Source organism: Vicugna pacos, chromosome 5, assembly GCF_048564905.1.
Source record: "Vicugna pacos chromosome 5, VicPac4, whole genome shotgun sequence".
Classification (NCBI taxonomy): Eukaryota; Metazoa; Chordata; class Mammalia; order Artiodactyla; family Camelidae; genus Vicugna; species Vicugna pacos.
The window spans coordinates 33808659-33836585 of NC_132991.1; the positions used below are offsets into that span (position 1 = coordinate 33808659).

Sequence of the window (27927 nt, forward strand, 5' to 3'; positions counted from 1 at the left end):
AAATGGCTGTGTTCAATGAAACCTCATTTACAAAAGACGCCTTGGTCGGATTTGGCCTGAGGGCTGTAGCATACCAATCCCTGATTTAAAGCAGGGCTCCCCAGTCTCTTCCCACATCTCATCATCATGGGGAAAGGATGGGGAAAGAAGGAAGGAGGGGCTGCTGGACCTGGTGAATTAGCAGGAATTTATCTCTGACTGAGTACCAATTGTATGTGATGAATAGCACCTGCCTCATTTTTTTAATACTTTATTTTTAGAGCAGTTTTAGGTCCACAGAAAAATTTAGAGGAAGGTACAGAGAATTCTCATATACCTTCTGTACCTACATGTGCATGGCCTCCCTCATTACCAGAGTGGGACATTTGCTACAACTGATGAATCTCCACTGATATATCATAATCACCCAAAGTCCATGGTTTACATTAGGACTCACTTTTGTTGTTATACATTCTGTGGGTTTGGATATGTATGTATATACCATGGTATAATGACACGTACCCACCATTATGGTATCACACAGAGTATTCTCACTGCCCTAAAAATCCTCTGTGCTCCAGTTATTTATCCTGCTCCTGTCAACCCTTGACAATTGCTGATCTTTTTACTGCCTTCATAGTTTTACCTTTTCCAGAATGTCATATAGTTGGAATCATACAGTATGATGCCTTTTTAGATTTGCTTCTTTCAGTGAGTAATATGCATTTAAGGTTCCTTCATGTCTTTTCATGGCTTGATAGCTCATTTCTTTTTGCCACTGGATAATATTCCATTGTCTGAATATATCAGTTTACTTATCCATTCACCAACTGAAGGACATCTTCATTGCTTCTAAGTTTTGTTAATTATGAAATTGCCAAAATTTTTAATGAAAGCTGCTATAAACATCTGTGTGCAGGTTTCTGTATGAACGTAAGTTTTCAACTTCTTTGGGTAAATACTCAGTTGCTGGATTGCATGGTAAGAGTACATTTTGCAAGAAATCACCAAACTTTCTTCCAAAGTGGCTGTAACATTTTGCATTTCTACTGTCAATGAATGAAAGTTCCTGTTGTTCCACATCCTTGCCAGCATTTGGTGTTGTCCAGTATTCTGGATTTTGGCCATTCTAATAGGTGTGTACTGGTATCACATTGTCATTTAAATTTCCATTTCTCTGATGACATATGATATGGAACATCTTTTCATATGCTGTTTTGCCATTTGTATATCTTCTTTGGGGATGTGTCTGTTAAAGTCTTTGGTCTATTTCTTAATTGTGTGTTTATTTTCTTTTTGTTGAGTTTTCAGTGTTCTTTGTATATTTTGGATAACAGCCCTTTATCAGATGTGTTTTCTGCAAATGTTATCTCCTGGTACACCTGCCTTTTGGGAAGCCCTGACCTACAGGAAAAAGTATGAAAAATGTAGATTTTCTATCAAAACTCCAAGGACAAGAGTTGACTTTTATGCATTTTTATAATAATATCTAAGATATACTATGTGTTTATTGTGTGCTGGCTGCTGTGATAAGCATTTTATATATATTATCTCATTCTGTACAGTCCAGACTCCCAAAGAACAGGTACGATTACTTTACTATCCCCACTTCACAGATAAGGAAACTGGGATTTGGAAAAACTCACATGATCACACAATCATCCAGAATTTGAATTCAAGCAATCTGCCTCCAGCATCTGGATGCTTGACTTCTATACCATATCACCAGTCCCAGTGCCATTAAATACAATAGAGCTCCCTCAAAACAAAGGAAGAGAGAAGCCAGGTTTCCATGTGCCAAGGACAGAATGTTGGAAGGCACTGAGGCATGAAATAATGTGGTGCATTTCAGAAGTGGTAAGGACTTTGGCATAGCTGGTCTTATTCTAGGCTTCTCACGTTCCTCTGTCTCAATAAGTGAGATCCATCCAGTTGGTCAAGCCAGCAATCTAGAAATCATCCTCTGCTCTTCCTTAGCTTCATGACCAAATCATCAAATTCCATTAGTTTTACCTTCTACATCTTTCAAGTCTGTCTACATCTCCCCATCTCCTCCATCTCCAGCACCACCCTGGTCTGTGCTACCATCAGCCTCCACCTGGATCCCTGCAATAGCTGTGTAGCTAGTATACCAGATCCACCCCAACCCTGTCAATCCACCCTCTTCACTGCAGCCAGAGTGAGCTTTCAAAAATACAAATCTAATGATGTCATGTCTTCCTCCCCACAAACTCTTAATATCTCTAATAGTTTACCATTGCCATCAGGGAAAGACAAAATCCTTGGCTTGGCTTCAATGTCCTATGGGGTCTAGTCCCCTGTTTCTCTTTCCAGCACCTTCGCACATCATATTCAACTCACCCTCCCTCATTCTGCACCAGAAGCAATAACGGTTCAGTTCCTTGTACTCCACACGCTCCTTCTCAGCACAAGGGCTTTGCCCCTGCTGTTCCCTCCACCTGGGATCCTGTTTCCCTCATTCTTTGCCTAGTTAATATACATTCTTTAAATCTCACATCAGGTTTTACACCCTCAGAGCTGTTTTCCTTGATTAACTGATATCTAAAAATGCTCTCATAGACTAAGACCTTCTCTTTTGTAGAATCTACAAAAACTGAGATTTTAAGTTAAAATGGGTATTTAGTGGCCATATAGCTATTAAGTCAAAGGAGAGCAGCAAGTTCAGGTGTAACCAACTCCAGAGGCTCTAATAATGTCCCAGGACCTCCCCTCTGCTGTCCCCTATGTTGGCTTCTTTCTCTGCTAAACTATCTGCCCATGACAAAGATTATGTTGTCCTCACAGCCAGTGGTCCCAGTTTAAAATCTCACAGGGCAATTCGACATTTGCTTGTGCAATTATGTTTCTAATGTCTGTCTCTTTCCCTGGATGGCAAGGGCACCCTATGTACTTGGCATATATCCTGGCACAGAATGGAGAAATGGGTGGATAACTAGCCCTAAAATGCGGATGAGGAAAGGAGAGGAAGGAGATAAGACTAAATCAGGAGTGTGATGCCTTCAGGATGGTTTTCTGTGGGGCAATTCCTGATTCTTTAAAATTAGAATGAAGTTGATACAATCAACATAGAAGCAGATGGTTTCAAAACCAAAACTTGGAGGAATTAAGAGGCCTAAAAAGAATTACTGTAATATGAAGTTTTTAAGAAAAATTTATACACACACACACACACACATATATATATTAGAGCACTTTTACATCGTTAAAAGATGATTGCTGAATAATTGAGGAGAGTACAGAGGACCCATATATCCACACCCAGCTTCCACCATTAGTGACATCTTACATTAGTATGGTACACTTGCTACAATTAATGAACTAATATCAATGCATTATTATTAGTTATAATTAAGCATTTATTCAGACTTAGTTTTTAACATACTGTCTTTTTTTTTTTTTCTGTTCCAGGATACTGTATTAGTTTCCTAAGGTTGCCATAAAATATTCCACAAACTGGGTGGCATGAAACAGCAGAGATTTATTGTCTCACAGTTTTGGAGGCTAGACATCTGAAATCAGATGTCAGTCGGGCCCATGCTTCCTCTAAAACCTTTAGGAAAATTCTTCCCTACCTCTTCCTAGCTTCTGGTGGTTTGCTGGTGATCTTTGGTGTCTTCAGCTTGCAGCTGCAGAACTCCCATCCCTGCCTTTGTCATCAAGGGCCTTCTCCTTCTCTCTCTTCACTTGGCCATCTTCCTATAAAGGCACCAGTTGTACCGGCTTAGGGACCTATCCTACTCCAGTATGCTCTCATCTGAGCTAATTACATTGCAATCACCCTATTTCCAAAAATGGTCACATTCTAAGACATTGGGGATTAGGACTGCAACATATGTTTTTGGGGGATGATACAATTCAATCTATAACAGATCTCATCCAAGACACCACATTATGTTTAGTTGCCATGTCTCCTTAGGCTCCTCTTGGTCGTGATAGTTTCTTCAACGTTCCTTGTTTTTGATGACCTTGAGTTTTGATGAATACTTCTCCAGTACTTTATAAGATGCCCTACTGTTGAAATGTGTCTGATGTTTTTCTCATGATAAGAGCAGGATCATGTGTTACTTGTAGTCAGAAAACCACAGAGATAAAGTCATCACATAATATCCAAGGTGCATACTGTGACCATGATTTATCACTGTTGATGTTCACCTTGAGCACTTGTCTGAGGGCATTTTTATCAGGTTTCTCCACTGTGAAGTTGCTTTTTCCTACCCCTTTCACATTTTCACATTGTACATTTTGGAAGGAAGTCACTGAGCACTCCCCCTAAGGAGTAGAGAGTTATGCCCCTGTTCATTTAGTGTGGAATACACACATAAGTTATTGGAAATTTATCTCCATGGGATATTTGTCTCTTCTGGCCATTTATTAATTTATTCAGTCATTTATTTATTTCAGTATAAACTTGTGGATAGTTATTTTCTACTTTGGGTCATAATTCAATATTATTGTATTTATTTTGTTGCTCAAATTGTTCCAGGTTTGCCATTGGGAACTCTTTTCATCAGGTCTTGTGTCCCTTTGACATAAATCCAATCAATTTTTAAAGCAGGTCTTTATTTTTTGGCACTGTAAGATGCTCCAGGGTCATCCTATATATTTCCTGCTCCAATATCAGCCAATTCTCCAAGGAGTCCTGATTTCTTTTATTGGAGAATCATATGAAAAACCAAGGATGTGGGCAATGAAAAGGGTTTTGGATAAGGGAAGCGAATGACTCAGGAAGCTGAGAGGGAGAAGAGAGTTGTAGGCACAAGGGAATTGCCCAGGCCAAGCAAAGATTTCCTGATTAGAGTTCAGAACGGTTAAGGAGGAGAGACATGAGTGGAGGGACGTAAGTGAAGAGGACAAGTGCAGACAGCCCCAAAGTCAGCCAACAGATGTCAAAGCAAATGACCTTGTTATTACCTGAGCGGCTGATTGTCAGTCACTGAGGAGATCTTCAATAACTGATTGAAGACGGCAATATTCCATTCCTGTCCCAACCCCTAAAAATAACTACCTACTTGGTTATAACTTCAGGATTTTGTAATATCATAGACCCTTTCAAAAAGCCAAGCAAGACAGAGAAACACATGGTAGGGATTCTCTGCACTTACAGACTTTGTTTCCTATCTCTAGCCATTTAGTGAACTTGACCATCAGGAATCCAAGCTGCTACTCTCGGCCAGCTTCATTTTGGACACGAACGCCTACTAGCATTTCACTTATGAGGCTATTTGAATTGATGGGTAGGATAACTGGCTGTTCATTGAACTGGACTGTTGCACAATTTGAGCCTCTCCTGAGTGCCGTCCCATGTGAAGTCATACTTCAACCCAGGCCAAGTATTACATTGTGACGTCAAGGCATGACCAGCCTTGAGCACCTGGCTGGCACAAAGACAGGCTTTAGTGACTGACGTTGGCTCTGTTGGGCAAAAGGGCAAAGGTAAATAAACTTTGTCTGTCCTAGGGAGGCTGTACACAGAGTACAGTTTCTTTAGCTGAAACACTGGCTATTTACCAGCTATGTAACTTTAGATATGTTTTAATATACCCAGGATTCAATCGCTACAAAATGGAAGTAATAAAATCTACTTCAAAAGATTCTTGTGGGTGGAAATGAGATAATGCATTTGTAATGTTCTGAGAACAGTGTCTGGTACACAGAGCTCTGGAGAGGATACACCCCGCTTTCTGTACTCCCATCCTCAGTAGGGCCTCCTTTTCCTCTCCCACCCTTTCCTTCCCTTCGAGCACTGAAGCCTTTGTCTCATACCGTAGCGGTTCATGGCTCCTAAATTCAGCCTTCTATTCAGGCCTCTCATCCCACAGTTGTCCCAAACCAAAATAGCTTCTCTCTCTTCACCACTCATCAAAATTCCCATTTCCTGAAATTCTGATCTCAGCCAGATATTAAGAGAAAGCATTTTGCTGAGTTGATTAAAGTCCATCATAAAGTGTAAATAGCCTACAGGCATTACTATATTAATTAATGCTTGTTATTAGTGCATGAATACGTGTTACTTTGTTCGAGCACATTCTCTGGTGTATGCGTGTGTGTGGACTCTCCCCGTAACCTGTATCCATGGTTATTAGGGGGGCAGGCTCTGGAATTAGTCTGCTGGGTTTCACATCCAGATTTGATCTCATACTAGCTATGGGACTTTACGTGAGTTACTCAGGCTTTCCACACACTAGTGTCTCCGTCTCTAGGCAGCTCTAGTAAGGGCGCTGTAGGGCGAAATGAGGTGCTTTATGGAACCTACTCGGAAGAGCGCCTTGTGGAAATAAGCTTTCCGGTGAAAGTTAGCTATCGTGTTAGCTGATAACCAAGGCAGTCATCCCCCTATCCTAGCTCCGCCTTGAATCTCAGGAAAGGTGGAACTCAATTTCGTATTTCTTCCTCAAAAGTTTCCTACTGATGAGAAGAACATTTCCTTTTGTTTTGTTCATAACTAGAGAGAAAAATTCCAAGAACTCAGCATCCAAGCGTAAAGTCATTTCAAGATTTGTGCTATGGACTGAACTACATCCAAGTTCCTATGCTGATGCTCTTACCCACAATGTGATGGTATTTGGACAAGGGGCCTTTGGGGGTAATTAGATTTAGATGCTGTTATGAGAGTGGGCCTTGGGATGTAAGTGCCCTTGTAAGAAAAGACACCAGCTCTCTCTGTTTGTCTGTCTCCCTCTGTCTGTCTATCTGTCTCTCTTTCTTTCTGCCATGTAAGGACACAGCAAGAAGGTGGCTATTTGCAAACAGGAGGAGGGTTCTTATCAGCAATCGACCATGCTGGTACTCTGATCTTGGCCTTGCAGCCTACAGAACTGTGAGAAAATAAATCTCTGTTGTTTAAGCCACCTGGTATGTGGTATTCTGTTATGGCAGGCCAGGCTGACTAACACAGTCTGAGTGACGCGATGGTCCTACAACCACCCAAGTATAAAACATCAGAACTCCTCAGTGACCTGGTAGAAACTTACTAATAAAGCTAAGACTTTATTCATTAACATGTGACCAAGTTCACTATGTTAATTATAATCTCAGGCTACAACCCCAGCCAGATATCTTTTAGATGAATCCTGAAATTGTTCTCTGAGGTGGATAAGACCTCTGGAGTCATCTGATTCACATTACCATGTGGCAGATGAGGTCGCTGGGGCCTAGACTGGCTAAGAGGCTTAGCGGAAGCCACACAGCTGGAGCCCAGGTTCTCTCCCTCCAAGGCCTGTGTCCTCTTCCCACAACACCTCAGTGCAGCTCATCAGTCTCAGGGAGGCCCTGGAGGGGCTGCAGAGATGAATTAGCTCAAACCAGAGCGCCTAGAAAGAGTGCAAAAATTCCCTAAGCTTCATGTGCATGTGAGAAAATGTTGTGTAGCAGTGTTAACCTTTTAACTACTCTAACTCAGAAAGGTGAAGAAATTACGGCTTCTTTGTTTTCTAGAATCAAGCTAAAGTTTCTCCTGAATTCCAGCCTATTCCGTCAATGTGGGAGGTGGGGGTCCACGAAGTGGTGGGGTTGGGACAGTGGGTGGTAACATCTGCTTTTGCCAACAAACAGCATCACTGTCTTTCAAACATAAACAGTCCCTTTTAGCTCATTTGGCTTATATGGGGTTGGTCTTGCAGGTTTCTTCCCTCTCGCCCTGCTCTTTCTCAAGATGACCTTGACTCTTTGCGTACAAGTTTGTGTGCTATTCTGTGCTGTTAAGTCTGGTCCTTGGCTGGTATTTGCTTAGTTGCACCTGGACTTGCATCATCCTTGGGTGCAAAAGCAAGTAATTTGGTCCTAGTCCGGGACTCCACTAGTCCACTGATTCTTTCAGTGGCTGCTGTCCCTTGGAAAGTGGGAACTTTCTGATCCTCCAGACCAGAGATGGACACACTGTGACCCTAGGGCCAAAGTTTGTTTTTGTAAATAAAGTTTTATTGGAATATGGCCATGCTTGTTTATTTACACGGACTATGGCTGCTTCCATGCTACAAATACAGTCCTGAGTAGTTGCAAAGGGAACTGGTCTGCAACGCCAAAAATATTTACTATCAGACTCTTTAGAGAAGCAGTTTGTTGCTCACTGCTCTAGACCAGTGCTGTCTAACAGAAATTTCTGCTGTAATGGAAATGTTTCATATCTGCCTTTCAATATATTAGTCACCAACCGCATACTCAGTAGAGCACTGGAAATGTGGTTAGTGCGATTAAGGAACCAAATTTAAAATTTTATTTAGTTTTGATAACTTCAAAATTCAATTTAAATAGCCTCATGTGTCTAGTGGCTACCGTATTGAGCAGTGCAGCTGTAGATGCTCTGATCAGGCCTCCAGGAGCCAGGAGTTCTGCCTCAGGATCTCCTCTGGCCACTTCCCTCGGCTTCCCATTATCGCTTCGGGGACACGCCAGCAGTCCCTGATGTTCTAGACCCCTCCATGTCTATGAGATTTTACTATCCAGCACCACCCACTGGTACCCCAGGTTTTGACCCAGGGATAGGCTGCAAAGAGGAAACTCTGGAATTTCTTCTCCCATAGTCTACTGGGTCGGGGAGGGCAGATATTTCTTTCTTCCTTATGTGGCTGCAACTTCCCTTACAAGATGCTGTATCCCTCTCCTCCCTGCGCTCATATTCATTCTTTTCCCTTTCCAGCACCATCAGTTGGATGGGGTGCAGAGACAGAAACTAGCCTAACTGTAAGGGAAGGTCAAGGTCATCATACCAACATTCCAAAACGTTGTCCTTCTGAGGACTGCTGCATCAACCTGTCATAAAGCTTAGAGGCTTGACTATGCTCCGAGTCACTGCGCATTTGCTGGGCACCTAAAGTTTCAAGCCCTCCACCCATTGCTAGAAAGGACCCAATCTGTTTCTCTCCCTTTTCTTGTCCCCTCCCCAAGCTGAAAAACATAGTTTCCCAATCACCCCATTGAATCCGCTTCAGTAGTTTTAGAGGAAATACTTGCAACAGAAGCATAGTCTTTTCTTGAATAACTTACATTTTTCTAAACTATTAATTGTATATAACACTTATCACCCATCAAACTTCATGATTACCTATTTAGTTTCCTGTCTTCCCCTTCAGAATATAGTCTACTTGAGAGCAGAAATTATCTGGCTCACTGCTGTACTCTTAGGACACAGAATTGCCCCTGACAGAAGGTAGCTACTCAAATATTTTTGAATGAAAAAACATGTGAATTGTACCTCACAGTATGGCTTTGATGCTTAACAAACAAACAAAACTCCTTGCCTCCCAGGGGTGAAGATAGAGAAGTTCAAAGGAGATGAAGGCTGTAGAGGCTCCCTCTTTACTGCCTTTGTGAGGAGAATGAGGGGACAAAGTTGTAAAAGAACACAGAATCCCACCTGCATCATAGACTCAAAAAACCAAAACTTCGAGAAGTTAGATGATGACCCATTGCTGGCAGAGAAGTATATAGGCCCATATGCCCTGTTTCCCAAATTCCAAGTTTTCACCCATTCTTTTCTTGATTATAACTACTGCAACCAAGATTAATTTCTGAAACTCATTAATTGACCTAGAATTTTAAGTTATCAACTTCTAGAGGTGTCTTTATTTTTTCAAGTAAAATAATTCAGTTGTGGAAATTACTTAAGTTTTTGTTTCGAATTAACTGGAATCTTTCCTTAAGTAAGTCTCGCCCTAGCACTTTTAAGCTGCACAGTATCTTAAATTAGGTTTCTTTCCTTAGAAAATAAAACTGGCAAATAAAATTTCTGAAGATTTATTTCAAGTGAAATAATACATAGAAAACAAATCCTAAGCCATGATGTATTCTGTGCTAGTGAGGCATTGCTACTGTTACCATTATCAGCAATCCTGAAAAACTTTGCAGTAAAGTTTTCTTTCTCACTCTGCCAAGAGTGTGAGATTATGTAAGATTTGGAAATCGCCTAATGTTTAGTTATTTAATGAAATAGCATAGATTTCCCATTCTGGTGAAGTGATAGGAACCTCTACAACCTCATCAGATGGAAAGTAATGGCTATGAAAATGCAGGAGAAGGGATAAAGGGGGAATCAATGGACTTGTTTTTGCAGTAGTAATTACAGATGGTGAAGTGCTGATGTGGTTTTAAGAAATTTTGAGTGGGATTTTACATGAGGGCAAACTGAATATCAGGGTAGCTAACCTGAGGAGAAACAAGTCTTGATAAGTTCCTGGTATTTTCTTGCCACAGAGCATTACTTAAACATGTTTCATCCAACAATCTCCTGATTTTGTGTAAATGAACAAAGTCGATGCAACACAAACAGCCCAAGTTCAGTGCTGATGTTTGAGACAAATCAACATTGAAGTTCACTTTGTTTGTTGCCTCTCCTCTGCATTTTGTTTGAATATGACACAGATCGGAGCAGGGGCAGGAGTAGCTAGGGTAAGCATGCCATTTCATTTCTCTGAGCCTCGGTTTTCTCAACTGTCAAATGAAGCAGACAGATGGTCAAAGATCACAAACTCCAATGATCACAGGGACCTGGCATGTATTTGTGTGAAGCTTGCCTGGAGGGTTAAGATAATAGGGTATTATTGAGAACTGTGGTTAACCAGATCATGTACGTCCTTCCTTAAAGCTGTCACATTCAAAATGTTTAAAACCTCACTGTCCCTAGGGCCTGGGTTTAATTGGCAGGCCTCTGGCTGGCTGCCTCTGGAGTGAAAAATTGTGTTCCATGAACCTGTGTCTTTTCTTTTAGGAAACTGCTTTTGAGGTTCACCTGTGCAAGTATGACTGCATCTCAGCTCCAAATTTGCCCTTTCTGCTTGCTCGGTGAAAATGGAGGTGGGACCTTCAGAGAGTTTTCCTATGCCAGCTGGCACAAGGTTCAGCTGTGTCAGTATGTGGTGCTGGAGAGACACTGCAAGAGGAAGAAGTTTGCTTCCTGATTCCAGTGAGCTCTCTTGGGAGCTCTTGCACTGTGGGCAGTGTCCAGTTCCTGCAAGTACAGCTTCTCCAGCACCTTGCTCCTGCAGGACAGGTGACTCCTCAAGCATTTGGCTCCCACACTGCATGCAACATCTCCACTGCCAGCTACTGCAGTGCAGTGATTGCTTCTGTGCCCAGGGCAGCACTGAGGGCGATTTCTCAAGCATATGGCTCCTGCAGGCTGGCAGCTTCTCCAGTGTCCAGTTTTGGCAGGATGTGCAGCTTCTCTAGCACCCAGCTCCTGCAGCATGGATGGCTTCTTAAGCATCTGTCTACTGCAGTGCACTCAACTTTTCTATTGCCTGGATCCTGCAGTGCACTGGGGCCAGCAATTTCTCCTGAAAGCCTTTGGGCATTTCTGTAGTGTAGTACCTCGCTAAGACACCTTCCGGTGAACAGCTTTCTCTGACAGCCTAGCAAGTTCCACTGGTGTGGCACTACAGTGACTTCTCTGGCATGCCGTGAGCCACAGCCATGCCCTCCAACAAGGTCTGGATCTCAGCCTTGGTGGGGGGACTCCTTCTTGGCTGCTCTATCTCAGCCCTAAGGGCAGTGGCTGATCCTTACAGCTGCTGTTTCTATATTCTTTAGAGTTCTCTTCACTTCTTACTAGTTAATCTCTTGTTACTCTAGTCTCTTCTTAGAGTTAGCAGTTCTTTATATTGTAATATAAAGAATTTGTTCAAATTACTGTGTGGTTTTGGTCTCATGAATGGAACCAAGTTGAACTACCCTGGAGCTCTCAGCAGCTCTCCCATTTGTGTTGGTGTCATTCAGATAGGACATCCCTACCCATTCCAGATAAGGCATCCCTACCTAGACATCAGACATGCCTTGAACATATGCTCAGATCTCTTGCCCTGAGTAAAGAATCCAATCCCACTGAACAGATGAGATACCAGAGAACAAGAGAAGTTATATGATTTTTTTTTTATAGTCATGAAGTCAGTTAATTACAGAGCTGGGACAAGAACTGTAGTATTCTGACTCTCAATCTTTTGCTCCTTCCTTTCTGCTGTGCTGACCTTTTTTCACCAAAAATATTAATTAAGCAACTATTTGCATAGGGTCCTATAAGATACACAAATTATAAAAATTTGATCCTAGTTATGCTTCCCAGGCAGAGTGAGCAGGGACTGGGGAGAGAGTGTGGAATTTGGGATCAAAGAGGAACGGGCTGGTCATCACCTGAGGGACCTGGGGCAAACAGACAAACATTGTTGTAAAATGGGAATATCTACATTAGAGTGTTGTCAAGAGGAAACAAGATCACACACATGAAGCACTTGCCATCATTAGACACATTTAGGGGAAGCAGACAAATAAAAAGGCAATTAAATTATGCTGAATTTATTTCATTTCACTCAATTATGTTTCCCATTTGCACATTTCTCCCATGTGTATTTTTCTAAGATGATGAAAGGGCACGGACACAATTATGTAATTTTACACTAAGATAAAATTGGAGATACTACACATCTTCAAGAAAGAGGGCACTTTGGACACATGTACATGTTTATAAGGCTTCATTTTTACCCCCTTAGCTTTGAGGTGTAATTGACAAATAAAGGCTGTATATATTGTTTTGATATATGTATACGTTGGGAAATAATCACCATAAGCAAACCAATTAAAATATTCATAACTTCACATAATTAACTTACCCTCCCTTCCTTCCTTCCTTCCTTCCTTCCTTCCTTCCTTCCTTCCCTTTTTCTCTAGGTGTGGTAAGAATACAAGATTTACCATCTTAGCAAATTTCAAGTATATAATCCAGTATTGTTAACTGCAGTCACATTGCTGTAGGTTAGATATCTGAAACTTACTCATCTTGCATAACTGAAACTTTGAACCCTTTTACCAACACTTTCCCATTATTCCTCCCCCAGCCCCTGGCAGTCACCATTCTTCTTCTTTGAGTTTGACTATTTTATATTCCTCATGTAAGTGAGATCCTGTAATATTTGTCTTTCTGTGCCTGGTGTATTTCACTTAGCACAATGTCTTTAAGGTTCATTCACACTGACACAAGTGGTAGGATTTCTTTCTTTTTTAAGACTGAATAATATTCCATTGTACATGTACACCACATTTTCTTTCTCCATTCATCTATTACTGGCCATGTAGATTGTTTCCATCTCTTGGCTACTGAGAGTCATGCTGCAATGAACATGAGAGTGCTGATATCCCTCTGTATCTTTTCCAGATCCTGGTTCTATTTCCTTTAGATATAAACCCAGAATCCCACATATATTTTAAGAAAAAGAATTGCAGGAGAGACTTTCATCCTTACCTGCCACTTTTTCTGCTCTCCAGTGATGAGTGTGCCTCTAGCAGAGAAAGGCTAAATGAGTTGGAATGAGGTAGTCTTTGAGAGAGGGTTGCACACATGCTGCCTGATTCATTGTTCTTTCACATAATCAGCGTGGATAAATGGAAAGTTAACCGCAGTCAGAGAAAGGTATCACAGGTACCACTTTCCTGTCTGTCAGGCACTGTTTGCACAGAGACATTGAGGTCATTCAGTGCAATCACCATTTGTGTTTGAAGTCTCTCTGGGGCAGAGCCTTGCTTAGATGTAATACAGCCACATTAACATGTCTGGCCTTAGCTCTCATGGAATCCCTCTTTCTGAGCCTTCTTATTTGACTGAGAGATTTGAATTCCATGAACCACACATCATTTCACATTTCTTTATTTGCATGTTTCATAATTTATTTAAAAGAGTGTGTTAAGATAAGATAAGATAATAAATGGTATTAAGATAATTGCCATCCTTTATTATGTGCTAATGAACCAGTTATTTAATATATATTTTCTCATTTTATCTTTCCAGCACTCCATCATTGTAATTACTGTCATTTCCACTTTATAGGAAACAACAACAACAACAACAAAAAACCCCTAAAGTTTGGAGAGATTATGAGCTTGCCCAACAATACATGAGTCTATTTGGCTTAAAAAGAATGATCTCGTCAATGTCTCTTTACCTGTAGATGCAATCTACCATATTTGCCTCTGTAGGTGCAATGTTTTTAGTCTACCATTTTGAAACAGAACAGCATCCACAGACTATGATAGAATTGTGCTTACTGTTTGCATTTGCTTCCAGAGCCAAGAATAAGGCTTTTCTCTGAATTCAATGACTTTCCGTTTATCCACACACTGATTATACTCAAGGACAATGCATCATTTGGTATACTGTTTGTCTATTTTTATAAATCTTGATGCTCTCTTTCTTCAAGCTTATTAAAGCCATAGTTTTCTTTCCTGGCTAGCTCAAGGCAAAACTTGCCAAACTTTGCAAATTTTTTTTTCTCTACTTTGAAACAGAACTGTGACACTTACCAAAATCCCAGCCTCTGCATTTTGTTTGCCAGACTATGACCTCATTGGTGTTTGAATGAAGAAATGATTAAAGCAAAGACTTAGAGGATTAGAATCAGGCGGAATGTCTCCGGTCCTTGTTCCCCTGCCCCGTTCCTCACCCCGCGAAAGGCGAAAGACCAGGCTCCGACTAGAAGAGAGGGGAGACGCCCAGTAACCCAGACTATTTGCTAGAAAACCACATGCTTTGGTATTTTTTTTAAGTTGTCACTAAAAGGCATTTACTTTAAAATATTTTCAAGTAAAATTTACTATGAAAATATTCGGTGTGCCATGCCTTTGTCCTATTCTAAATGTTGATTTGCAGGGTTGTTACATCACAAACGTGTTAGAGATGTAAGAATCAAGTGTTACCAGGAAAATAAAGGAACAGACACATTCTCATAAAGTAACTCACAGAACACAACAGAATTGTGTGAAATGCTGATATCAGAAAAACATGATCATAAGTCCAAAAACTGCTTATGTCAATTCTTTAGTGCTTAACAGAGATGGAGGCTATTTTCAGTGCTTAATGAAAAGCAAGGCTTTTAAAAAAACAAACAACAAACTAACAACAAACTTTTGTCCTGAGCCATATTCTTTGTAATGAACCATGTTTTTCTTTTGTCTGAGGACCGGGTCAGTTCAAAACAATCTGTCTAATTTTCACAGTCAATTATCTGTGCTTACTAAACAAAGCATGTGCAGGCAACATGGTAAACTGAGTGACATGGACATATCTCCTAAAGTAAACAAAAGGAGTATTGTGTAAAAGTCAACACTGGATGAACTTTAAGGAACAAAGAGAACCTGAAGTTTCAGAAATGAAGAATGTCAGTGCATGAATTGATGTCATCATGGCCCAGTGAGGACCAGACCCTCATGCCAAGGCGCTGGGGTTTCACAGTACACACACACAGGGTCCCAGCCAGCAGGAGGGAGGACTTGGACCTCAAATTCCTGCATTAGGCTGGGACATTGGAAATTTCGGTAACTTCAGTGAAAGAGGATTAAACATTTAGATGACCAGTCTTGAAATGCAAAGGGAGTTTGTGCTTGTCGGCATATGTGGATAGAAAAACAGTTCCTAGTGAGAAACTGAGACAAAGTATGACATGCAGTCAAAGAATAACAATTTATGCTAGTCACCTGGTGCTGAAGTTATCAGGACAGGAAATTAATGTAAATCTGGGCCTAGACTGGGGATACTCTTGAAGCTCCTGGCAGAAGCAAACACAAAACCACCACCTTAGGGACACTTTCCTAATCAATCTAGACTGGACACACATAGAAAAAACAAGTATGGGCTCAAAAATTAAAATTACAGATAAAATGAGCAAACAATCCCTCATGAGGGAAATCAGGAATCACCCCCAGGAACTTGAGATAATTTAACAGTCTGAAAGAAGTTATAAAATGGTTATGTTTAAAATGATTAAGTAGACAAAAGATGGAGTAGGAATATATAGAAACAATAGGAAACAATTTACAAAGAATAGGCCAATTTGAAAAGGTAACAATTAGAATATCTACAAATGAAAAAACATTCCTTGAAAAAAACCTCAGTGGATAGTGTATCAGTTATCTGTTGCTGCAGTAATGCTATTGCCTTGGACTGAGAGGTAAGCAACAAGGAATATTTATTCCTTACATGCCTGGGGTCAGCGGGGGAGGGTTAGGTGGTGCTGCTGCCCTTGGCTGCGTTTGCTCCCGGGGTCAGCTGGCCATTGGCTGATCTAAGCTGGCCTCAGCTGGCCTCATGGGCGTGACTAGGCTCTGTTTTCCATGTTTCTCATCCTCCAGCAGATTAGTGGGCATATTCTTACAACAATGATAGAGCAAAAGCATGAACCACTGACATGCTGTCACTTCTGCCTTGTTTTCTTGATCAGAACAGTGACATGACCAAGCCCAGAGTCAAGGGCAGGGCGGATAACTGCATTCATGGTGAGAGGGCACTGTGCTGCACAGCCATGTGGAATAGGGTACAGAGACAAGAAGATGTGAAGAAGTGAGGATGTTACTGCAACAGATTGCAGATGAGTGAAAGAGCTGGTTAAACACACCTACACAGACAATGAGCGAAGAAGAAAAACCTGAGAAAATGCCTCAGTTTGTAGCAGAGAAGCAAAGAGATAGGATATAAGAAAAAGTTAAGACATTAGGAGGACAGACTGAAACGGCCTGCTGTGGATCTAACAGCAGCGCCAGAAAGGACAATATATTCAAGGAAGAAATAGTGAGAATTCCCTGAGTTTATAACAGACCTACTTTCTCATAATTTGGAAGCACAATGAGCTGTGAGAAGAACTTTATTTTTTAAAAAGTCGTACAGAAACGCACTTTAGTAAAACTTGAGAATATAGAGAGAAAATCTCAAAGCCACAAGGGAGAGTAGACTGATTACTTGCTAAAATACAACTCGTAAATGAAAGCAAACTTTTCACCAGCATCAGTAGTTTCCATAAGACAACGAACTAATATCCTGTGAGGATGGAGAGAAAGTAACCAGCAATCTGGAATTGTATTGCATACTACACATCACTACAACATGTGGGCACAATCAAGGCAGTTTTCAGACAAAAGCCCACGCTGAAGAACTATTATGTAATGTGCTTTAGAAAGAAAGAACTTAAACACGAAGGAAGGAATAAGGTCTGAGAAGCAACAGTGATCAAAGACATTGGCAGATGTGGATAATTTAAATGATTATTAACTGAAAATACCACAATAATCATAACAATGACTAATGGGGGTGAGGGAAGGCCTGAAAACAGGGTAGATTAAGCTACTTCACATGGAAAATGTGAAGTAGTAACTAGAGTTCAAGAATTACAAGTTCCTTGTGTTATTTGGCAGAGGAGTTGAGGTATTAATTAACCATACATTTTGTTAAGTCAAGTATGTTTGTTAAAATGTAAGGTTAACCATTAAAAGAACAGAAATAGAATACATAACTTCAAAATCAACAGAGGGAAATAGAGTCTACTCACTCTGCAGAAGGCAGGAGAGAGGTGAAAAGAACCACTATCTCTCTGTCTCTCTATGTATGTAATTAGAAACACAAAAAAACCTAGAAGCGAATAAAAACACACCAGTCCTCACAATATTTGTCAAAGTATTAAACTCAAAAAATGCTTGAAGTTTTAATCATGAAATATTTCAAACAAGTAGAAATGTGCAGCTGGAACCTCACTAATAATCAGGGAAATGCAAAATGCAACAAAGAGATACCATCTTAAGAGCATCACATGGTCAAAAGAATTATACAGCTAATGACACCAGATTTACTGCCGAGGATATGGGAAATTAGGGCACATCATACACTGTTGGCACAAGTGTAACCTGGTACTTTATAAGGCAGTGTAAAAATACCTAGTAAAATTGAATACAAGTGGATGTAAGTCCTGATAATAGAGAAACTCTCATGTGCATACACAAGGAGATATACGGACAGATGCTCACAGGGAAAGACTGGAAGCAACCTAAAAATGTAAGATATAAGGCAACCTAAAAAAAAGCAAGTTGTAAAGAGCCTATACAGTATTCTCCCCTCTCCTCTAGATCGATCGATCGATCGATCGATTTATCTATCTATCTATGTAATTACTACACACGCACACACACACACAAGCAGGTTTATAGTATGTACATATAATCTGCTCATGTAGTTTAAATGCAGTTATAAGCACACACTTATAAGCGGAAGTTATAAAATGTGCCCTAGAAGGATATCCACCACCTCTGCGGAGAAAGCAAAAGTCACCTAAAGATAAGGAAGGTGTGTGTGTTGGGGGGAGGGTTGTAATGGACTCATTTTTAAAAAATCTGTATTAAATATGGGAAAATGTTAGCGGCTGTAAAATCTGTGTGGCAGCTACACGGGCATTTGTTCCAGCTGCACATTTCTACTTGTTCGAAATATTTCATGATTAAAAATTCAAGGAATACTGACTAACATAAAATAGAGGAACACCCACAGGCATCCAGCAGAGAATGAAACACAAAGTCAGGTGATGTGGTCCCAGGAACTGCACTTTTGGAAAGTCATGACATTCCTCAGGTGAGGCATTAACAGAAATGTAACTGTAATCATGATTATGTACTCAAGATTTCCTGTTTCTGTAGAAAAAAATTAATGTTTAACCCAATGGGCTGCACTTAGCAGTGTTAGGAGAGCACTGTAAAACATGCCATTCTCTGTCCCTGAGATAAACCCAAATTAGAATCAGTCAGCTTTGAAATTTCATGACTTCCTGGGCGTGGACTTCACCACCTCCGTGATGTGTTAGCATTATTTTCCCATCTGAGCCCTCTTGGGCTGCAGCAGGAATAACCTTGGTTTTTTTGTGAGAGGCTAGGACTGAACGTTCCTGGAGTTCCAAGGGAAACAGCCCCTTTCCCATTTCAGTGTGAGATTTGTGAAACTCACAGAGCTTCCTTCTAACTGAGAGTCTCATCTCCCAACGTTCTTCACGGTCCAGTTGGGGCACTTTCGTCTGCTGCTGAGAAACAAATGCGGGCTTTGATCTCCGGGGCCCAAAGTCACTGGAATGATGAGGAGCCTCTCAGCCCTATGCCTTTTAACTCCCTTTTCAGGGATGGCTCAGGAGCAGACAGAACTTGCTGCAGGCGGTGTTGAACTGGACCCAGCTTTGGGGCTAAAATCATAGGGAAGCCTGAGATGAGTTCAACTATAAATTACAGTGGGTTTGAGGCACATTTTGAAAGTCAATTAAAATTTTGGCAATGAGATGATTTTAAAATCAGCTTGATGACTTGACTACCGCTTTTGGAGGGGGGGTAATTAGGTTTATTTATTTATTTATTTTTATTTTAATGGAGGTACTGGGGATTCAACACGCTACGAACATGCTTTACCACTAAGCTAAACCCTCCCCACTTTGATTACCATTTTATTGGGGCTATTTTCTTCAGAGGCATCCACAGTACACACACCCATGATAGCTTAGCTTTGAGCTCCTTTCCCAAAACAGGATAAGATGTTGTAGAGAGATGCTCTTCACATGCCAATCCTCTGTCACCTTTAAGACACATATCAAATTCCCTTCTCTTGTTGATGCCATTCTCCTTGGACTCTTGTCTTCTTTAGAGGACTGCAGCATTTAAAAATAGTGGTGAAACAGAGTGAGTTCTCACAGCTTTGTTGCTGGGCAGACCTAGGTGTGAATTCCAGTCTCGGATGACTCATTATGGGATCTCAGGCACCTCATTTAACCTCCCTGAGCTTCAATTTCCTCATCTGAAAATTGGGACAATAATAAGAACCATTTCAGAGGCTTGTGGTGAGGACTGAATGAGAGAGCCCAGAGTCTGGCCTGGCATAACGGTGAATTAATTACTGTTGTTACCGACTTCCTCTTCTCATTGTTCTCTCCGTGATTTTCCCTTGTCCTTCAGATTTCCATTCCAAGAGTGATTATTTTGAATGTAGAGAAAAGTATTTTCATTTTATTCCTGTCTGCTACTGATTCAAAATATCATGCATCATTTCCAATAAAATAGCTTTTTTTGAATTTTTCATTTGGTATTCTGTGCCTCCCATTTCCTTTCCTCCAACATCATTAAGAACAGAAACAGTCTAAAAGTTGAAGTCAAGCATGTTCAGAAGTCACGTGGTTTCAGTCTTAAGTGCCTCTGTCGATCAAGCCACTTGAGGGGCTGCTCACCTTTGCGGGTTGTTAATTCACGGAGGAGCTGGTGTTGGTGTCAAGATCAGCCACTGGGGAAGAGGAAATTTAAGCTTTCGTCACACTGTGGGAGTTGTGTTCCCAGAAAGAAAGGCCAACGAAGCAGCCAGGGCAGCTGTAAGCTAAGCCCTCTCCATTTGGAGATTGCCGGAAGAAGGAGCCTGGGAACAAGGACCATTCTTTAATGTCTTTTATGCAACTTCACCCATGAACAAGCTTTGGACATAGTAGGTGCTTGCTAGTCACTTGCTGAGTGATCAGTGTGACACCTCCCATAGAGAGGATCACCTCAAAACAGACTGTTACGGACTAAGTATGTCTCCTCAGAATTCACGTTAAAACCCAAACAGCAAGGTGATGGTATTGGGTAACTAGGTCACAAGGGTGGAGCCCTTATGAATGGGCTTAGTGCCCTTATTAAAGAGACCCCAGAGAGCTCTTTGCCTCTTTCCACCGGGCCAGGACGCAAGGAGAAGATGTGGTCTATGAACCAGGAAGCAGTATTCCACCAGGCACTGATCTGCAGACGCCTTGACCTTGGACTTCCCAGCCTCCAGAACTGTGAGAAATAAGTGTTTGTTTTCTAAGTTAGTCTGGGGTATTCTGTTGTAGCACTCTGAACAGACTGAAAAACAGACCCTGTCAAGGAGGGCTGATGACAGTCAAATCCTCCACCTCCCCTAAAAAAAGCCCTAAAAATAAATGTCCATACCACACGAATGGTGTTCTTTTATTTATTCTTTATAATCACGGCCCAAAGAGAAATTCCTGGCTACATACACTTTAAATATGAGAAAATATAATTCTGTAAGGAAAAAACAGATCAATGCAATTTTGTAAATCAAGAGAAGTTATTTTCCTAGAGAGAATTTCAACTTTATAAAGATTCCAGATGTCAGTGCTCTGTGGGTCCTGGAAAATATGTCATTGTTTTATATTTGTAATCTCATACATAATGACTGAACTTTAAAAACAGGACCGCAGTAACTCTAGCATCCCCCCGGGACTGAAAGCAGGAGGCTGCAGTCCCGTGCAGGGACTGGGGGATGCTATCATCCTGCCCATGGTCTCAGCATGGTTCAGCCTCCACCAGAGTCCCCTGCATGGGGCCCTGCTCACAGCAAAGGCTTCATCTGCTGCCCCTCCATGTGGTCCTGCCTGGAAGAGTCTCACGCAGACCGAGTATAGTGTTCTAACAAAACCGTGGAGGGAGAAGCGGTCCAAAAAAGAGAAACACAAACACTGTGGTGCTGCTGGCGTTTGTGCTAGGAGGTCGATTCTTACTTCTTCTAATTGTAGTGGAGCTAGTCCTTGTGAAACAGACTGCTGAGCTCTCCTCTTCGTTCTGAGTACACGGCTATTTTCATAGTTGATAGTCCCACCTACCTGCTGGGGGATGGGAATCGGAGTAGGAAATTCTGATGCTTTGATTAGGAATTTTGAGTTCCTAGTCAGGCAATGTGGAAAAAAGAAAATAAAGATTTTTTAAATGCTTATGTTTCTAGTAACATACCAAAAGCTAGGTCTGCGGAATTTGAACATGGAGATTGCTAGAATTCAGGGAGAATTCAGAATATAAGGGTATTTCACATCAGACAGGGAGGAGAGGTACAAAGAGGACATCACCTTCTAGTTATGAGAATGAGAGGGCAGGAGAGTAGGGCAAGAAGGTCAGACAAGGGTCCCTGGTCACCATCCACCTCCTTGGGGATAAAATTGAAGGGAGAGAGTGCTATATAAATATCCAACTAGACACAGGTCAGCCTGAGAACACTGAAACCCAAGGCCCGCATCCTTCCATGTAGCCAGCCCAGGGGAGGTTGCAAGTCTCTAGGAGAAATTCCATACTCAGTATGGGCCCGCATCCAATGCTGGGTGGGGCAATTAATACAGCAAAGATGGAAAGAAAGGAATCAGGAGAGACAGCCAGAGACCACATCAGTGGCTTCCCAAAGCCTAGGTCTGGCACACAGGGGCTCCTGAAAGTTCCTGAGTGCTCTCACGAGGGATCCAGAGGTTCTCAGATGCTGGTGGGCTGTCAGAGGCGGGGGGACTGAATAGCAAGGCCACAAGGGGAGGGGTCTTTGAGGCTGGGGACAAAGAGTAGAGGCAAAAGACTTCAAAGATGGGTACATGATGTTCCATTAGCACCAGATGGAACTAGCTACATCTCAGGGGCCCCATTCAGGGACTTACAGACCAACCCAGGTAGCCACAGTTTCCTCACAAGGACAAGGCAGACAATGCCTCACCTGCCACTGCCAAAGGACAAGGAACTGAACACACCGATCTGGAAGCCCTCCTCTTCCCCACTGCCAAGAAATCAAGTCAGTCCCTCCCACCCACTCCATCCAGTAGGTATCATTTCAGATAGAAACAGTGGGCAGAGGCAGGAAGTAAGAGAGACTGAGCATACGTCTGAAGGAGAACAGGTCGTCTAAATGAGAAGATTTAAACCAAAGTCATGAAGATGCTGTTGACTGGCAAGTTTAAAGTCACCACCCTCTGCCCCAACTTCCAGGCCAGTGGCCATGAGAAAGATTAGATGGACACTGGAAAATAAGGTACATTATCTTTGCACATATGTGTAAAAATGTTAAGCTGCAACACATCTACACTCTAAAGGAAACAGTTGTGTATTTTTTAATACCTCCCTTCCAAAAGAGATCTGAAGCAACTACAATCTACGTATTGGAAAATAAACACTAAAGGAAAGATCCAAAGATTCAATAAGTTTTAGTTGTTAGGCATAAGAGTAGAATGATAAAGAGTCACTTAATACACATGTTTCAACCTGTAGAAGGTTAGTATGAGATGGATGATAAGTTGCACCTTCTCTGTTCATGGAATGTCAATATTTTTAGGGACGAAATCAGAGAAGCAAGAACGGTCCTAGTCACAGCTGCATCTCTAGCACTTCCTAGACTTCCTGGAGCAGAGTGTATGCTCAGTAAATATTTGCTGAATGAATAAAAGAAAAAATAAACTGCTTAGAATCAGAATGGATAACAAGACATTTTTGAGCTCTTTCAAGCCATCGATGGTGCTATGGGCCAAATGGTGGAGCAGAGGATCTGGCATGGCAGGAGGTGGGGACTCTTTGTTACCCTATTCCCATCCTGAGAGACCTGTGCAGAAAGAGGGGAAACAGAAGGGAGTGGATGCGGGAGCTTTGCTGTGTGTTGTCATCCCTATCTCCCAGGCTATGAGGTTGGTGCCGTGGTGTGTGTGTGTGTGTGTGTGTGTGTGTGTGTATGTGCATGTGCGTGAGATTGTTTCTTGGGCAGGGGTGATTGCTGTACCTCAGGTGAACTGAGATGACCTTTAGTGGGTATACCTCATGTAGAGGCCCCCTAAGAGCAGAGGCTCTGGGCCAGGGCAGAAGGGCTTGGTCTGGGAGGAAGGAACAGCATGGCCTCTGGGAGGCAGGCCTAGTCCAGTGGGCCCAGAGGCCATTTGGTCTCAAATTAGACTTTACACACATATACCCGTAACTCGCTGATTGCGCTGGAAGAAAGGGAAGAATGTTAGTTACTTTTGAACTGGGTTCCATTAAACTTACAGTGTGTGATGTATTAAGCAATGTTTTAATAGGCCCTACAATGTCTTGTGACTAACACAATTTGACTATTGTTTATTAAAAGAGTTTAGATGCCAGTTCATAAAATGTCAATGTTTAAAGTGTATTCCAATTTGTATAAGCCTGTTTGGCCTTTCTTTATTTTTCAAAATACCAGAATCTAAAAAACTGAAAGCCACCAAGGCCCTGTCTGAGATGACCTGGTGCAAATACACACAAGTTAAACCACATAGAGCTACTAATAGTTCTCTCAATGTGATGCTTTTTTTGGTCACCTCTGTGCATTTTACACGTTGTTGCCTGGGTAGAGAGCACAGTCTTCTCACGTTCACCCCGCTTTCACCCTCGGCAATATTTTGGAGAACTGACTACATCTTTCTTCAAGAGTCAACCCAGGTATCATATCCTCCCAGAAGGCCCTGCAACTGCCAGCCTGGGTCCGGGGCCTCTTCTTTGAGTTTTCATAGCTCCTGCCATGTTCCTTACCACCCATCTCTCTTCCCCACTACAGTGAAATTCCTTTAGGGAAGACATCACCTATCTCATCCTCTTTGTGTTCTCAGCATTTGACACAGAGCCAGGCACTGGACAGATGCAAGGTCCTTACAGCACGATTATGGGAGCTCCAAATCCCTAGTTATGCCCCTCTCCCCAGTGTGATGGGACCACTGTTGTAGGGGGTGGGTATGGTTCTAAGTCTACACGAGTAATTAGCACAGATTTGGGAGAAAGAGTGTCAACAGGAGAGAGACCCAAATGCCACCCAGTTATGCACCGGGACTCTGATTTCTTTTTTTCCAATATTAGAGGTTCAGGCGCAAAATTAAGGCAGAGAGAAATTTTTTTATGAGAGCAAGGATATGAAAATGCTGGCACTGTGGAGGAAGACGTTAGGAAGTGAAATGTTTTGTCTCAGGCCAGACACCACAGGGCATGGATTTGGTGGAGCCGCTGCAACCCCGATGATCTCAAAGCGGTGCTGAGTCATAGGCTCTTCCTGGCACCCGGCCTTTGACTACAAAACACCCAGCAATGGCACGAGTTTGCTTTGTGAGTGCTTTCTAAAATGAGAACTTTTCCTCTTCTTGTTCAGGTGACTGGCCTTTTGCAATACAGTCAACGACAAAAACAATGATTGAGGAACAACCTCTCATTAGGAGTAGGACTGAGTCTTAAAAAGACTGAAAACTAGGGGAAATAATCTAAGACTTCCCAGAAGACATGAATTAGTCCTCTGCTTTCATAGATTCTACAAGACTACTCTGCATTCCACCCAGTCAATGACCACCTTTCATAACATCCTGGGGTTTGTCATACCGGGTCCACAAATCTTTGCTGGCACTCCCTGGCACTTCTAGTGATCAAGATTATTGCTGACAGAATTTGCACTGGAAAGCAACATGTCAATTAGTCTAATTAATTCACTGGAGGAAATAACTGTCTAACACTGATCTAATTAGCTAACACTGTCACCTGTCAGAGCCACAGGTCAATGCCAGACTGGCATTGGGTGGTCCTCTTCATTACACCCTAACAATAAATAGAGAGACACAGCATGGAATGCCAAATAAAAGTGTGAAGGTCCCAACAGTGGTAAGCGGGCATGATGAATCTCAGAACTGTCAGCAGTTGTTGGGAAGGAGCAGCAGGTGGCCCACTTTGAGGTGGGTCAAAGGTAGGTCACTTTTAGGTAAGAGACACGTGTCTTGTGATGAACTATAAACAGGAGCTACTGTCCCAAGTTACAAGAAACACACACATGTTCAGGCTTATTCTGTCTCAAAGTCGTCATTGCCTTTCCCAAGTTCAGTTTCCTTGGAGATTTTTGGATACCTAGGGCAAGGTGACAAATGTCCATTTGTTGGTAGCAATGGCAAGATTTAGGCTGCTACCTGGGTTCCATATTTATTCTCTTTCCTTCTTGATCTATAATCTTTGTTAGCTGATCAAGATGAACTGAAGGAAGCTGGCATAGATTTCAAGGGGTTTGTGCACGATGACTGTGACCAGGAAGACGGGTCTCTTCCACCATGGAGACCCCAGTTAAGACATGGGCATTTGATTCTTCACTGTTATGCACATTCTTACAAAGAAATTCATGCATGTTATGAAATGCCTTTATCTGCTGCTGTTTGGGCATTTATGGACATTTAATGCTCTGATTTGCCTGAAAGCCATGAGGCTAATATTCTTGATGCTCTCACCAGCATAGAACTTCGGTTGATAGCCATTGGAGCTGGGGCGAAAGAGAAACAGGGTGAATTTCCTCTAAAGTCTTTTAGATTTTTCTGTTCCTAGAAGTGTGAAGTGAGAAGCAACAGCAAACATAGTAAATTCCTGGATTTCTTAACAGAGACCCTGTTTTCTGAAAGTACTAGTACGTATTTTGTTATTCTATCTAGGTTGATCTCTGACAGCTGGTTCATTGGATTTTGCAGGCAGCCTTGGGTTTAGCCAAATAAAGAGGCCCCAGGAAACAAGTTTTGTTTAATTATCAGACTTTCTGTGTGAATTTGATGGTCAAAGTTCAGATGAAGGGGTGTTCTGAGGTCCTGACATAGTGTTTTTTTCTCACTTGTGATCACAAAGAATGAAAACAAGTTGGTGACAGGTAGGATGAGGTGAGAAAATGAAATATTTGGGAACTGAAAGTTTTCACATGTACTAGACACATTTTGAGACCACCTGGTAGATTTGTTATGGAAATCAATGGAGGACTTGCAACCACACAGAGTTGTCTCAAAGTAAATAAGTCTGTGTGCTACCCCAGACCCATGCTGGGACCAAGGCCAGATGTAAGGAAAGGGTGCCCTGGTCAAAAGTTAACAAGCCAAACAACCTATCCTATTAAAGAGGTAGGGTGCCACACCTTCAAGGGAACCTATCTTCTAGGGGAAGTGTTGCTCTGACAGCTGAGCTGCAGTATAAAAGGCCATGTCAGGGAGAATATTTTTGAATTGATAAGAGAGTTTAGAATGCTAAGGGGAAAGTTCCTTCAGCAACTTTGGAAGAAAACATAAGTTTTAAGAGAGATTATCATTCAGCCTTGTCGTTCGACTATGATTTGATCTATGATTTAATAGCATATCACAGTGTTTTTTCTTTCCTGACATCAACTTAAGAGAGACTATCCTCATAAAACAAAGTATGGCTTCAATTTTACCTGCTTCCAGTACACCCATGAGATCTGACAGGAATACATATGTTGGGTGAGTAATTTTGATTTTTCATTGGTTTTGATGAGATGGAGGTTCTTTGGATTTTACATTAAATGTTCAGAAGACTGACCTCTACAGTTACGTCTTTCTTAAGTTTAAAGATGATATACTTGGAACACAGCTCAGAATGCAAAACAAAATAAAAACAATGCAAATTTTCTTCTCAATGGTATTTTCATTCCTTAGTTCTTGGGAGGGGTTGGCCCATCTAAGAAAGTAGGGCAATATGTCAATTATATCTCAGTAAAAGGGAAAAAAGTGTCACAAAGGAAGTCACTAAAAATAGGCAAAAGTTTAATCAACCTGCATGAATGAACAGATTCACAGTTCAACCTAGAATTCAGCCTGGAGTTCAGCCTTTAATTCCAAGACCACGGGCTGCCTCTGAGAAATAATTAAAGGGCCCTCCCAGTGTCTAAGAGAGATTTAACTGTGTTGCAGCATATTACAAAGTGATTTCATATGCCTTGTGATGGACTTTACATAGAATTCACTTCTAAAGTACCGTGTAGGTTATTCATCTCAGGGGTAGACATAAATCTGCCGAAGCTGTCTGCAAATTCAGCTCCAATTCTTGCCCCAGGTTCACAGAACATAATAGAGCATTAATCGTCATGAGGCTTAAAGAATTTTTCCAAGTTCCCTCTGGTTTTCTGCAAGTTGTGTGAAATGTCTGGCTTAGAGCCTCCATCAGGTCAGCATTTCAGAAATGCTCCACTTACCCATCCCAAAAAGAGGTAGCTTACTACTGGGTTCATTTCTTCAGGGTAGCCAAGGAGAGAGAAGAGGAAACATTATGAAGGTGAAGACTTCTCAGCCAGCTTGTTACTTTGGTTACTGTTATTTTAATACTGACCATGCTATGTAGCTTGTCAAGTTTTGCTAATAGACTTTATTCTCAACCCTATTTTTGGCTCATGTTTTAGGGGCAAAAATGCAAAACAAGGTAGAAGAGAAAACAGTAAATGCAAGTCTATTTAATAGAAATTATATGTTTTGGAAAGGCTGAAGTATTGCAATTATCCGATTCACACTGGGTTGAATTTGGCATGATATCCCAAATTAGTCTTTCCTTTGGTCACTGATGGAGTGCTTCTCGGTGAGCCCAATGGAATAA

General features: G+C 41.6%; 2 protein-coding genes across 3 annotated transcripts in view; one reads left to right on the plus strand and one right to left on the minus strand.

Moving 5' to 3' along the window:
- The window catches only part of CCDC148 (coiled-coil domain containing 148), a 306973-nt gene that overhangs the window by 21929 nt on the left and 257117 nt on the right, over positions 1 to 27927 (minus strand). The window lies entirely within an intron of this gene.
- Positions 26547 to 27927, plus strand: part of UPP2 (uridine phosphorylase 2) — a 31678-nt gene continuing 30297 nt past the window's right edge. Inside the window, exon 1 of the mRNA XM_006196187.4 lies at positions 26547 to 26801. Within this exon, the coding sequence (XP_006196249.1) occupies positions 26740 to 26801 (62 nt within the window). The 5' untranslated portion in view covers positions 26547 to 26739. The remainder of the gene's footprint in view (positions 26802 to 27927) is intronic.